Below are 14,816 nucleotides of genomic sequence, written 5' to 3' on the forward strand. Positions count from 1 at the left end.
TGACAGTTTTCACTGAAAACGCTGAACTCTAGTTCAGCGCTGAACCCTTTATTCCTTGAATCAAATAACCTTTTACAAACAATGTTCACCACTATACTGTATTAACAAATATTACATCAAAGTTTATTAATATTTGAAGAAGAAAACACACCGCCTTTACAAGTTACACAGAGCACAACTGTTGAATTTCCATTTTGTTTTATCATAAATATGATTCAGAAGTTGTAGTTATGAGAAAACCGTCTTATAATTAGGTGCTTCGTGTCTCGTAATAATGATAAAATCAACAGTGTAAACAAATTAACATGTAACAACCAAAACCAAAACCATATATGTTTTATTATGATGTTGGTTAAAGGCCAACACAACAACCATTATTATCACCAAGCACAAACACAGTCACTATGGTAACTGATTAATGAGAACAAATGAAGAACTAAGTGATGGTGCAGTCAGTGCAAGTCTCAGGCCCACAGTCAAAGCAGTGAAGCCAGTTGTTGTTCAACAGGAACGTTTGCTTCAGGATGGAGACTTCAAAACAAAGTCAGCACACACCGGGAAGCTGCACTGTTGGCACGGAGGTCAAACCTTTGATTCCCCCGCAGGTTCAGAGGCTGACCTCTGTCACTGGGCTTATTACACATCAGGTGGCCTATTCGCTGTGTTGTGGTCCTTTATTCACTGCTGTCCGGTTGCAGAAAGATCCTCTACGTCGGCTCCGTCACTAACTGATGAGTCGCAGAGGACAGAAGGAGGTGGTGGTGGAAAATGCCCCCTGAAATAATTGCAAAATACACAAAATTTCTGGTGTTAGCCTAAACTGTCCTGCTGTCTACTGGATTTGGGGAAGTTTACCTGAGATGTATTTGTTAAACCTCATCCTAAAATCCTTTTATTTCATGAAAGTTAAACATGTTGTTTGAAAATATAAAAAATAGAGCATAAATCTAACCTTTGCTGCTATTATCATGTGACCAAACATTTACATTTAGGAAGAGATGGCTTCCGACAGCAGGATCCAAAACCAGTTGGTCAAATAACTGGATCCGTAGCCGCAGCCAACAAATCCCTTATTGAATCTTTCATCCATGATATAATCTCTGAGGCATCTTCATTCCCCACCAAGCAAACTACCCAAACGGATTCCATGAACGGATTTGCAACTGGATTACTATTGTAATAATGCTGATGCATTAAAAAATATCAGAAAAATTGTTATAAAATGTTATAGTGCTTTTAGTCTGTTGTGTTGGTGGTGTTGTATTTTCATGGTAATATTTTTACGTGAATGCACTGAGTGTCTTTACACGTAGCTCCTTACCAGTGTGGATGAAATGGCCCTGGCATCTTTATAGTGACTTCATTGGCTGGCCCAACACCTACTGAGGTCACTGCTCTGCATCTGAACAAATACTCTGTGTGAGGACACAGATCGCTCACTGTGACTTCTTCAGCTTTTGATGCCATCTTTTGATGCCATCCATCCTCTCCACTGACACGGTACTCAACAGAGTAGGAGGTGATGCTCTCTGCTCCAAATCTGGGTGGAGAAATCTTCAGTGTCACGCTGTTGTGGTTTATGTCACTTACTGTCACTGTTTCAGGCTTCGAAGGCGGCTCAAAGTTCTCACTGACAGAAAAGCCATCTTTATAGAGATAGATGCTCGAACCTTTCTGTGTCTCATTTGTTGAATCCACCATCAGGAACTTTATGTTCTTGTTCTCCTTGTTGGCCTCTGCAAAATCCCTGAAGAGCTTGGCTTTATTCCTCATTGCATCTGCTACTTCTTTTGAGGCGTACCACTGTTCCTTCTCTACATCACGAGTATGTGCGTCTTGAGGGTCGTCTGGTGTGGTTGTTTGTTTTAAGTAGGCTGATAAAGCTGAGAGGTGCGGTTCAGCACTTCCCAGTGAGGTGAAAACAAAACACACAGCATGCTCTGCACTGAGAATTTCCTTGTACAGGCCTGTTTGAGATGAGACGATCTTGGTGTTTGTCATCATTTTGGTTAAAGATTTTAAGATGCAGATTTCTCTCTCTTTACAGTCCATCCACTCGTTCAGGTCTGTGTTGTTGAAAGGAGAAGAATGTCTCTTCTTCAGGATCTCTGCGAGCACAGCCTCCTCTTCTCCTCCTCCTCGGATTGATGGAAGTATCTTTGCCAATGTTTGTTGGAATTGCAGCTTGAACTCAGAGCACATTTCTTTAAAAGTTTTAATCTTTTTGCTAATCTGTGAGAACTGGTGTGCAGTGGTTTTCAGTGCATCATTGCACCTCATTTCCACCTCCTTCAGGTCTTCCAGGACAGCCTGCGCTTCTTCTACAAACACAGCACTTATCTCGCGTACGAGTTTAGCGGCAGAAGAATCTAAACTTGTCAGTGGCAACAGCCAGACCTTCATTGGTACGGCGTTTTCTCCGTTGGCTCCCAGCAATATTGGTAGGCTTTGGTAGACTTCTACTGCGTCCTGAAAAGACACAGGCATTTTTTTAGGGGAAATGTCTCCATGGAATGTGCAAGAGAATTTTTCAACTTTTTTGATGTCGTTGTTGTCCAATTGCAGGGAATTACTTTTCATCACAATGCTGGACACCTTCTTGAGAATTCCATGAAAGTCGCTTTCAAAGTCTTGATGACTTTCATCATCAGACACCTCACGGTCAAAGACGAAGAAGGCTTGTGCCCCATAAAGGATACCTGTGACTACGTGTGTTGCTATTCTGTTATCGAAAACATCCGGATACTTCACATTGCCTCTTCCAAGATGATCCATTGACAGTTCCTGGAACTTTGTGGTTGCTTCGTACTTCAGTGTTACTCTGGCCTGATTTTTGGACGTCTTACTGTTATGTAGGTATTTGGCTGATCCTGAAACATGTACCAGTCCAAACAAGAAACTTGCCTTCAGGGATACTTCTATATTTAGTGCTGAAGATTTTTCTGAAATTGATTCTGATGCAACTATATCAAAGTCATTGTAGTTCTGGATTTTTTCTACTACATGATTTGCCAGATCATCGCGGTCCCACAATGTCATGCCTGCAAAAATAGAGAAAATCAGAAGTTCAGCTTCCTTAACCATTTAAAGCCAAGCCTGTTTCTGCTCAGTTTTTACCTACCTTTATTTTCAGGCCTATGGCATAAACACTATATTTTAACTAAGCATGCCATACAGTATATTTCTGTTTTCAGGATAAATTGGGCTATTCAGAATGTCATAATTTGAAAGGTATACATTTTCTCTGACCTATTCATAATTTAAAATTGGGTTTTTGCCTGTACTGTCTGTTCAACAATTTTCAACACACATGTTCCAGGTAAATAAAAACCACTGTAATGGGACATTGTGAGTCTTAGTAAAATAAAAATAAAAAGTACAGATAGTGTAAATCAGGCATGTCCAAACTCCGGTCCGTGTGACAATCACAACATGTGGATGTATGGATCTCCAGCACTGCCAAACAGAATTAATAAATCATGCACATTCACATTGCAATTTTCACCTCGTGGTGGCAGCACCTTGATGTAGCTCTGTCTGGATACCTTTGTGACCCCTTTGAGCTATGGAAGATAGTTTTTGCTATGGCTAAAAAGAAAGACTGATAACGAGGGCTGTTGCAATGGAGCAATGGAAACTTTTAACTGAGACGAAGCAATTGTGTTTGCCCAATTTGCTGACAAACGGTTGCTGTTCCTTAGCTATTCAGTGTAAAAAGACTGACACTGAATGAAGCATGGTAATGTATACAACACATTTTCAGGGAGCAAATGTATAGAAAAAGTGCACAAAGGTGACTCAGCCTCCCAACAGCAATCTTTCAAGTAGGCAACGCAACTAAACCAAGCTATGAAGTATCTATGCTGATCGGCAAATGTGGTGAGTTTATCAAAGGCCCACGGACCGGATGGTCTCACCTCTAAATTTTATGAAGAATTCAATAGCCTTAGCGAAATTCAATTTTGGCAGTTATTTTAGAAATTGGATATCACCTCTGACCAATGGCATGCACTCCTCTGGGCAGGGCCTCCCTATTCCCCCACAACTATTTGCCCTTGCAATTCAGGCCTTGGCACAAGCCATCAGGAGTATTGTCGTGTAGTGATAGACCGATTAATCGGGCCGATCATCTGACATTAATTGGCATCAGCCAATGCCTGCACTCACAAGGCCGATAAACAAAAAATGTCAGCAGACACATCTGCAGGCAGCCTGGTCATTGTGGATGCTGTGGAACGATGTTAGCATTCCCCTTGTGAGTTTTGGGAAAGCGGTGAAAAAGTTAGTTTCGAGCCTTAAAACTCTCATACAACCTGCTGTAAACGTTTGCCTAAATTTCCTCAGTCACCATTGTCTTTTTTAAATGCTAACACGTTTCTCTTAAAAGGACAGCAAATTTAATCTAAATCCATTACTGGCTAGTGTTAAATATATATAATGTTATAATGTATAGAATGATGCAGTTGAATGACCCCATTCTCCCTTGAATACCAGTCACGTTTTGAAATCTACAGCATAACCCAATGTATTTTTCTATTTCATTAATTAATAAAAATTCTATCTAAAACAACATGTTACTGGCTAAGATAACCATGTATATTAGATTGTAATATGCATGGAATATTGGAATTACACGTGACTTTTCTTTGTTTTGATATCCGCATTATACATCGGCCACTCTGCTCTCTAAATATTGGCATTGCCATCGTCCATTGAAAAACCGATATTGGTCGACCACTACTTAGGTGGAGGGCATAGCTGATGATATATTGCTGTTTGTGTGTAGCCCTGAAATACATTTGGAGAGTTCTCTGGTTATAAGATAATTTATAGCAAGTCAGATGCCTATTAATGGTCCGGTGGGACTCCCTCTTGTTTTCCTCTCTAACGATGGTCTCTAGTGGGTTCTCTTATCTTGGCATTTGTATAACACCATCCATCTCAGGTATAGATCTAAGTTTATCCCATTGAATCAGTGAGATTAGAGGAGTGGATTTATTTATTTATACTCTCTCTCATCAACTGTTGATGTCATGAAAGTGACATGGAACAAACTAATAAATATGTTTTCAGTTTGAGAAGCTGTCCAACTGCAGAACTCACTCCTGAGGACCCCAGATCTGCAACCCAATGGGAACTACCTTTTTCTTCCACAAAAGTACTGTATAAAAGACGACTTAATATTAAAAAGGTTTTATATCGTTTTTTTTTTTTTTTACTGGTTTTGCCCATTTAACTTCAGTGTAAAAGAATATGCTGTAAGTGAAATAAAAATTTGTATGAAAGCCACACAGGAAATGGACTGGTCAAGTACATCTGGATAATTATGACTTTCATAAATATGTTTGCTTCATAAACATCTCTAAAACAAATTTACATGTGATTTCTTACCAGGGATTAGTGAGTCTTGACGGCAGTCGTATAGCTTCCCGAGGGTGAAAGGCCGACCAAGTGCCGCCACCATCATCGTGTTGCTGTTTTGTGGGTCCATTGCTGAACCAGAGAAAACACACGACAGCAAGTTAGTCACCCTGTGAAGACCAGCTCCGGTTTCTAATCTCAAACCTTTCCCACTTTTTCCGTGAAGTTTGCTCATACGAGATATCCAAGTCGGTTTCAGAAAACCCTCTTAACTGCACAACAAATGTTAACAAAAATGAACAACACATGTATCGCCTGTACATGAGTAAGTGTGTGTTTGTCAGATTTGATCATTTTCACAAGTTTCACTCACAAAAATGTCACCCAAGAGAAGAAAGAGGAACTTCACAGAGCAGAGCTTCAGCAGAGGAAAACAGAACAAATTTAGCAGTGTCAGTATTTGTATTAAGGGGGAAATATTACTACAGCTGTCAACACTGTCATCACAGAGTCCAGGACAAAAATGGGAGGCTGTCAAGTCGATGTGATGCCACAGAGATGGACAAAAGAATACATTACAGGTCATGGGTGAACATAATATTAATTTTACTATGTTTTTATATTTCATAATTTCAGTAACAACTCTAAATTCAGATTAAGCCAGAGTAATTCTTAATTACTCCTACGAAAGGCATGCTATGTGTAAACTGTGTTTTTCATATTTAGCCAGTTTAGTGAGGATGTAGTCTCAGGGCCCAGTCAGATAGCCAAGAAATTTCATAGTCAGATAATTTCAATGGAATTGCTGCAATCAGTGGATTTGCTTGCACAGATTTTTCACATTCAGAGTTCAGCTTGGGTGAAATTGATGACACTGAAATTTGCACTGTTGGCTAATAGCAAACAGTCTTGACAGTGCTGACCTTTGAAGTAGTCAGAGAGTCAAAAATACAGGAAGCTATCTTATTAGCTGTGTTGCACCATCTACTTTCATATAACCCTGCTCTGCTGGAGTAATGACAAATGCAGCATTGTCTGCAGTCATGAGACAATGCGAAATGATATTCTCGATTCTCGAAAACCTTGTATCCAAGCGGTTTCTCGCTGCTGTGGAAAACAATAATACCTTTGAAAAGTTCCAATCTGGCTTTTGTCAGCACCACAGCAGTGAGACAGCCCTTCTCAAAGTCACCAATGACCTTTTAATGAATGCAGACGCAGGCATGTGTTCAGTTCTTGTGCTGCTGGACTTAAGTGCTGCCTTTGACACAATTCATCATGGCGTTCTTTTAGATAGACTGAGACACTGGGTGGGCATATCTGGCACTGCACTAGACTGGTCCTCATCTTATCTGTCCAATAGGAAATTCTGTGTCACCATTAATAACTTCATGTCATCCTTTTCCCATATCAAGTACGGTGTGCCTCAAGGTTCAATTCTGGGACCAATACTGTTCTCCTCATACACGCTTCCTTTGGGTGATGTCATCCGCAGACATGGGATTTCTTTTTATTGTTATGCAGATGACACTCAGCTGTACCTCCCTGTCAAGCCCACTGACCTTAGTACGCTGAATTCTCTGCAGGACTGCCTGTCTGACATAAAACACTGGATGTTGATAAATTTTCTTCAGCTCAACGCAAATAAAACTGAAATCCTTGTTATTGGGCCCCAACACATCACTAAACAAATACTGCCATCTACTGGCTACCAGGATGAAAACAGAGCTTTTGCCATCAGGGCCCCGAGGATCTGGAACAACCTGCCTGAAGACATTAGGTTGTCTGAGTCAGCGTCTTCGTTTACATCTCTTCTCAAAACACATTTTTATCAGAAAGCAGATCCTGATTTTACCTGAACTGGCTGTTTATTTTATTGTTTATTTTATTGCTTTTGTGTATTTAATGTTTTTCTTTATATTTCATCATTTACTGTGGTATTTTATTTCTCTTGTTGTGAAGCACTTTGTTCTTTGTTTTGATAAGTGCTCTATAAATAAAGTTTTATCATTATTATTATTATTATTATATTGGTGTCTCCATTCTGAGCCTGCGGTGGGTCATTTTGAGCACAGATGGTATTTTGCAAATTCCATAAATTACATTTTGTAGAGAATGTATTAGTAATTTGAGAGGGTAAATAGAGAGTTTATTGTAAATGTGTGAGGATAACACTAAAAACACAAATTTCAATACAAAATTTAATTCATGAGCTGGCAAAAACTATTTTTCTGTTTCTCAAAATGTTTCACTGCATGCTCAGGAATGAGACACAAATATAATATAATGTAATATCAAAATTCCATAAGAGTCAATGGTACAAACAGTTAGCCATACAAATAGCTCATTTACTTAGCAAAACAGTGAAAATCACTGAGATAATCTAATCATTGCAGCTGCAATGACTTAAAGAAGCATTTTTATTGGATCATAAGTATAAATTTAACCCTCTTAAGCCTACATAGACAAGGAAACACCTGGACATAGTTTTATATTTTTTGCCAATTTTGGGCTTATTCTTTCAGTCAGTATCAAGTATACATCACGATTCAGGGGAACCTACGCTTTCTTTGTAAAGTCACCAGCATGCATTACCTTTGTGTGAGCATACCATATTTGACATTAAAAGGACAGTTCACTGCAAAATAAAAAAATACATATTGTTCCTCTTACCTGTAGTGCTATTTATCTATCTAGATTGTTTTGGTGTGAGTTGCAGAGTTGCTTTTGGGGTGAACTGTCCCTTTAAAAAAAACATTCAGTGAAAAAAACTTGTGTTTGTTATTTGTTGAATAACTCTATAGTCAAGCAGGCAATTTTAGTTTTTTCAATGTGTAAAAGTTGTATTTAGGTGTTTCGGAGGTCCATGTTAAGTTTGGTGCAAATACACCTTTTCCTCAGTGAGCTACAGCCGTTTATTGGATATTGTCCTAGTGTTTTCAACATAGACAATATAAACATTTTGGTGCTCTCTTTATATTTTGGTCAATATCACCTCTGAGAGTAAATATCAAAGTGCTATATATCTTTGGAAAATTGACAACCTAATCTCTCGATTCATGGAAGACTGCAGTCGTTTACTTTTTCAAAGTGCTTACTTGTTTGTACACTAAATAAACACAGTAAATATAATAATAAACATTTGATTAAAAGATTAACAGAGGGTTTCATTTCACCATAGTTTAGTGTATAAAAACACATTTAGGTTACCTTAAAACTTGACATTGTGGCATTTAACAATATTCAACAGCAACAAGAGGGTCTCTGTTACTCTACACCGAACACACTGGAGACTGTTTTCATTACATTGGGACTATTTTTTTTTTGGTAGAAATTAGTTCAAATGAAAATGTATGGTGGTTTAAATGAGCCAGAACCACGTCACTCTCAGGTTACACAATAAAACATTCAAACTGGAAACAACAAACAGCTTTCATGTACTTACGGTAGAAAACGTGTGGTCCTCCGAGGCACTTTTGTTGTTTGTGTCTTTATATCCTCTCTGAGGGAGAAACGCCCCCTCATCTTTACTCACTAACTGGAGGCGGTACAGAAGAGAATCAGAGGGATTTCCTAAAAAGTGATGTGACAATAAAGACTTGCAGAATGTACCCAGTTCCACTCTCGCCCCTTATAGGTTTACGGTAAAAGCTGCTATAAATTTACACGCACTTCTTGGTAAACATTGTGTCTAGTTGTTTGTTCTGTGAAAGACATAATTAATTTTCTCCTGATTTATTATTAAAAATATGCATCTCATTTTATTTGTATGGTATGTCATGGTTTTGGGTTTTTGTCCTGTTATTTCCTGTTTTATTTTGAAGTGTTCTCACCTTGTGTGTCTTGTTGTTTTACTCCTTGTCTTTGTTTGCTTTTCCCTCCAGTTTTGATTGTTTGCTCGCCCTAATTAGTTGTACCTGTATCTCGCTGGCTCCCCTGCGTATGCGTATTTAGTCTGAGTTTTTGCCTTTGTTCAGTGTCAGTTTGTTGTTGCATCTCTGTCAAGCATCCTGGTTTTTTGTTCTGTGGATTATATGTTTCCTTGCCTCTCTGTGGATTTTGAATTTTTCCTGTTCGCCGTTGGACTTTGTTTGAGACTGCTTTCCTGCTGTGAGCTACTGTTTGCCTGCCTACTCCTGTGTAAGCCCTTTTTTTTAAAATAAATATTGATCTTCACCAGTTTTGCTTGCTCGTCTGTGATTGGGTCCTACTCCTGCTTTCCTTTCAAACACAGAGGCAATTTATAATGCTTTACATAAGGCAAAGAAATGATAGACAATGACAATCAGAGTTTATCTTTGGGAACACACACAGCTAGTCATTTACTACAGAACAGTTTTATCCTTTCCTCCCTCAACCGGACAGTGTCTACTCAGTTCAAAGAGGCTTTATTGGCATGACCACACCGAAACACAGTATTGCCAAAGCATATTGTGCAATGTAGTATAAACAGGTAAAATACAGTTTTAAGATTCAAACAATTGAACATTTTGTTAACATTATAGTGCAAAAACATCAATGTTTTGTAATGCAAAAAGCAAGAAAAGGAAGTTGAACATAACTGATGGATATCAGCAACAATATGAAATAATAATAATAATAATAATAAATGTGTGGTAATATGATGTGCTTTGTAACATACTATGTTGCTAGACTGCAGCTTTCTATGTGCTCTCCCAACAGGATTGGTGTTTTGTTTATGTTGGTTATGTGGTTAAATTCAGGATGTTTGTATTTGAATTTGGGGAAATATTTTGTTCAGACTGGCTGCAGTTTTGTGCATTCTGTTAGAAAGTGCAGCTCTGCCATCAAATCTGTCTTCTTTGCACTGCTGGCAGAACCGCTCCTCTTTGTGGACCCATGATTTTTTTGTACTACCCTACTCACTCACTGCTTTGAGCATCTAATGATAAAGTTGCAACTGGACCGCTGAAACTTACTATAAAACTCCGTAAAAACAAGGGGTGCTGCAGATACAGCTGATAATTCTCTGTAGGTTCAAATTATGGTATTGACCTACATTAACACATTTAACAGCTTATACGGGTGTGAGTAATATGAGTCACCATCTCTGTCTAACAGCCTGCGCCCTGTACATATGTTGCAACGTGGTGAGAACACAGAAACCGTGTAGACACTGCGTGATCATCAGAAATGTACTAGATGACCTGTGAATGAGCTGGGAACTGTGTGCTGTGCTGATGAACTGTGCATGATCTTTAATGGGGAAGTGAAACTTTTCTTAAGGATAAATAACCCAAAGTACATACATAAGGGGAAACTGAAGTCCTAGCTAAATATCAGTTTTGACTGGTTTGAAGATATGGAGCTCCTAAAGTCTCGAAGGGTGACTTGTGCACACAAGATAATAACTTGTGTTTTAAATACTTGAATATTGTGTTGGCTGGTAGTTGTGACCTAATTTCCCCTAACCTAGACAGAGACTGATCTTCAGTTTGCACGACAAGCCACGTTAAACAAACTTATTTGTGTAATCTGACTGATAAATAGATTACTTGTCAGAACTGAGCCTTGGTAGTAAATATGAAGAAAACTAATGTCATGATTTTTCAAAAACGCCCGAGATGCCAGGAGAACAAATACCAGTTTACCATTTATAATCAGATAGTTTCAACATGGCAGTGAATGCACTAAAAGAAATGCAATTAAGAGAACATTGTATAGTTTTCAAATTCCAAATAAAATTTGTGTTAAAATACTTGATAATGTCATCCAGCCCATTGTGCTGTATGGTAGTGAAGTATGGGTTCCACTCAGTCATCATAGCTTTACCCGTTGGGACAAACATCCAACAGAATCTGAACATGCAGAATTCTGCAGATACATTTTACACGTACACAGAAAAACACCAACAAATGCACGTAGAGCAGAATCAGGCAGATACCCGCTGATAACATTCAGAAGAGAGCGCTCGCATGTTTTAATCACCTTTAAATCCAGCACCCAAGACCCCCTCCATCTGAAAGCCCTCCAAACCCAAGAACTGAGCCCAGAAAAGAGACTAACTGCCCCCCCTCTGACCAGTCTCACAACAGCTCTGCTTTCCAAACACCAATCAGAGGAAACCAAATTATAACACGATGTAAAGAAACCCATCTGGAACACTGGAGAGAAGAAACTAAAAGTAGATCCGAAAGTTATCTGGCCCTAAAAAGAGACGATGAACCGGCAGAATCTCTCTCTGCTGAGACAGATCCTGACCGAGTGCAGGATCAGAGACCACAAACTGGACATCGAAACAGGAAGACGCAAACAATCCTGGCAGCCAAAAGAAAACAGAGCGTGTGGTCGCTGTCGGACAGGTGAGACAGGTGAGCTGAGACAGAGATCTTCCTCCTACAACAATATACAACATTCAGTGAAATAAGTTTACTTTAACTTTAATAGCAATACATGTGTAGAAAATACTCTGATAAAAGTAAGTATTAGCATCAAAATATACTAAAGTAAACGTACTCATTATGCAGAATGCCCATTTTATAATAATATATTTTATTGGATTATAATTATTGATGCATTAATGTGTTCATCTCTTTAATGTTCCAGCTGGTGAAGGTGGAGCTGACTTTAACTACTTTATATACTGCTGGGTAGTGTTGGGACCACTGGGACTCCACAGATGAATTAGTTAATTTGTGTGACTTTAACTGAACCTTTTTATTATGAGATATTATAACAAACGAGAGCCATTTAACTCAGTCTCCCACAATCCTACCGTAGGCAGGACCTTCCCCCATGGACCCAGCATGTAGCTACCATTGGTCAGTCTGACCTGTGATGTTAGTAACGTTATGTTCCACACAGACACAGGGTCTTGCATGCAAACTATCTATCCTCTTTCTAACCTGGCATCATTATCCTAAACAGATCACACATACACTTTTCTTACCAATTTGACCTTTTTAAAGGTCATAATTTTCCCGACATTTGATAGATTAAACAATGAATCGATTAAAAAATGATTGGCAGATGAACTGATGGTAAAAGTAATAGTTGCCGAACTACTATCTATCTGTATCTGTATCTTGTGCTCGGTGTTGTGTGGATAGGATATTAAATTGTGCACACAAGATAGAAATCTTATGCAAACAAGAAAAATGAGAGAAGTTCAAGTTCTGCCTGTGTACAGTCAGAAAAGGGAACTTTGCTTTTGCTACACAGCTCCCTTAGTTGCCAAATTCCTCAGTAAGGAGAAAGTAATGATTAAGCATAACCCTTGGTGACTAGCAAACCAAGGAGTTCATGACCTGCTGTGTTCTGGGGTCGAGAGACAGTAAGGGGAATTACCAGATATAAGCTATTTATGTAGCCATGTCAAGTCAGTTTCATTAATATAGCCCAGAATCACAAATCACAATTTGCCTCAAGGGGCTTTACAATCTGTACAGCATACGACACCCTTTATCCTTAGACCCTCGATTTGGATAATCCAAAAAAACCTTTAACAGGGAAGAAACCTCAGGAGGAGCAGAAGTGGGATCCCTCTCAGGTCAGACAGACATGCAATAGATGTCGTGTACAGAATAAATCGGCAAAAAATCACAACATATATACAAAAACTCTGACAAATATAGATAAATGTAGATTGTAAAACACACGTGAAATGTACAACACATCCTCACTCCCAACTCGTCAGGAACTGCTGCTTGCTCAGTGGCCAAAATATGATGCTGCAGGTACCCCTCTAGCAACATTTGTGGACACGCAGGGCTGTGTGGTTACGTACCTCACGTAACAGAAGTACATTACATAGGTTACATTATGTACCTGAAGCAACTTACATAACGTAAGTTCATTTACTAAAGATGTCATATACTTTTGGTTTCACACAGGACTCAAACAGCGGTCTCCTGGGTGAAAGTCCTGTGCTTGTTTGAACCAGAGCCTGCATAGAAAGATGGACGACATGACAGCTCCCCAAAAGTGAAGCCAAAACATAACGATCGCCCCCTGGTGGCTGGCTGCATCGCCCCCTGGTGGGTGGCTGCAGTATAGGTCTATAGGTCAGTATTGGTGCTTAATTTATTTCTGACCTGTTCTTATAGTGTTTTATAGTGTATTATATTTTTTGCTAGTACTTTCTCCTGTGTGCACTGAAGTAAAGGCGAGCTACTGTAACAAAGAGTTTCCCTTCAGGGATCAATAAAGTATTTCTGATTCTGATTATTTCTGAGGTCATAAACCTCGCCTCCTCCATGTTAGCGGATGGGACATGAGCCAAACTAAAAAGTACATGTCAAATAAGTTAATATTATTAAATAATAAAATATGACAGCTCCCTTTGGCTTCATTTTTGTACAGTGGAAGGACGTGGAGACGCTTCGTCCATCTTTATATAAAGTCAATGGTTTGAGCCATCCATCCACACCACCACCTACATATGTGGACTTTCTCGCTCTTTATACTACGTCACCAGACTTTGACTGAGGGCGAGTCCACAAATGACGCTACAGGGGTACCTATGGTGTCATATTTGGAAGTGGAGGGCCACTGACCAAGCAGCAGTATTTGATGACTTGGGAGTGAGACCGTGTTGAAGTGCATGTGGGTGTCGCCAGATAGGTACAGCCTGAGCCACACAACCTCCTCAACCATGGAGACCTGAAAGAAGGGCAGGCCACACAAACACAGAAGAGGCAGCACAGAATTCACACAATCATGACATCTGTTGCTTGACCTGATGAACTTTGTGACTTTGCAAAGCATCCAACATATGGTGTTCAAATAGGGAAGAGGAAATAACTACACACACCCTCGGAAGACATCTCATCAATTGCACAAAAAATTGTATCACCCTCAAAGGAGAAGTAGAAAAGTTTCTGCAGAAATGACAATACGCAGGTCTTGAGTCTGCTGCGTTTTCACACTAAAAAAGTGAGAAAATCAAGCATACACACACAAAAAAGAAGGCAGTATGCACATAAAAAAAAAAGATTTGAGTGTGATGTTGATGGACACAATTTTCTTACAATGCAAAGCACAAGGGAAATGCAGGAGCTATTCACAACTGCGAAAAAGTAAAATAAATTGTACTTGATCATGAAACTGCTCAAGGAATATCTTGAAAAACAAATACAAACACAAACGTTATTTTGTATTTAATGAAATTAACTAAGTAATTTATTTTGTAATATTTATTTATTTACTTTTATTAAATGGTAAATGGACTGTACTTTTATAGCGCCTTTCTAGTCTTTCTGACTACTCAAAGCACATTAAGAGGTTTTGCTTTGGCACCTCTGGGCACCTCAGAAGTCCTTCCAGTGTGCCACAGTAGCCTTGAGGGGAGGACCACTGGGAATGGTAAGGGCAAGGATAGAGACCTCCAGCTGTGAAGGGGGAAAAAAACACAAAGGAAAAATAAATAAATAAATAAATATTTTAAAAAAACACCGTAGAAAAGGTTTCAGTCGTAGTCATCTGGACACTGTTTT

General features: G+C 39.1%; 1 protein-coding gene across 1 annotated transcript; it reads right to left on the bottom strand.

The window, feature by feature from the left end:
• Positions 1-97: 97 nt before the first annotated feature.
• Positions 98-9,399, bottom strand: LOC122886952 (verrucotoxin subunit beta-like). The gene is made up of 5 exons (XM_044219725.1): positions 9,195-9,399; positions 8,807-8,899; positions 5,392-5,493; positions 1,322-3,041; positions 98-775 (listed from the first exon to the last, which is right to left on the bottom strand). The coding sequence occupies exons 3-5, from the start codon at positions 5,489-5,491 to the stop codon at positions 679-681; spliced, it is 1,917 nt and encodes a 638-aa protein (XP_044075660.1). The 5' UTR covers positions 5,492-5,493; positions 8,807-8,899; positions 9,195-9,399; the 3' UTR covers positions 98-678.
• Positions 9,400-14,816: the final 5,417 nt, after the last annotated feature.

This window comes from Siniperca chuatsi, linkage group LG13, assembly GCF_020085105.1.
Source record: "Siniperca chuatsi isolate FFG_IHB_CAS linkage group LG13, ASM2008510v1, whole genome shotgun sequence".
NCBI lineage: Eukaryota > Metazoa > Chordata > Actinopteri > Centrarchiformes > Sinipercidae > Siniperca > Siniperca chuatsi.

Coding starts and splice junctions, on each gene's coding strand:
- LOC122886952 (XM_044219725.1), bottom strand. CDS start 5,491: ATGGACCCACAAAACAGCAACACGATGATGGTGGCGGCACTTGGTCGG. Junction 3,042..5,391: donor TCAAGACTCACTAATCCCTG/GTAAGAAATCAC, acceptor CTATTTTTGCAG/GCATGACATTGTGGGACCGC. Junction 776..1,321: donor GGGCCATTTCATCCACACTG/GTAAGGAGCTAC, acceptor CAATTATTTCAG/GGGGCATTTTCCACCACCAC.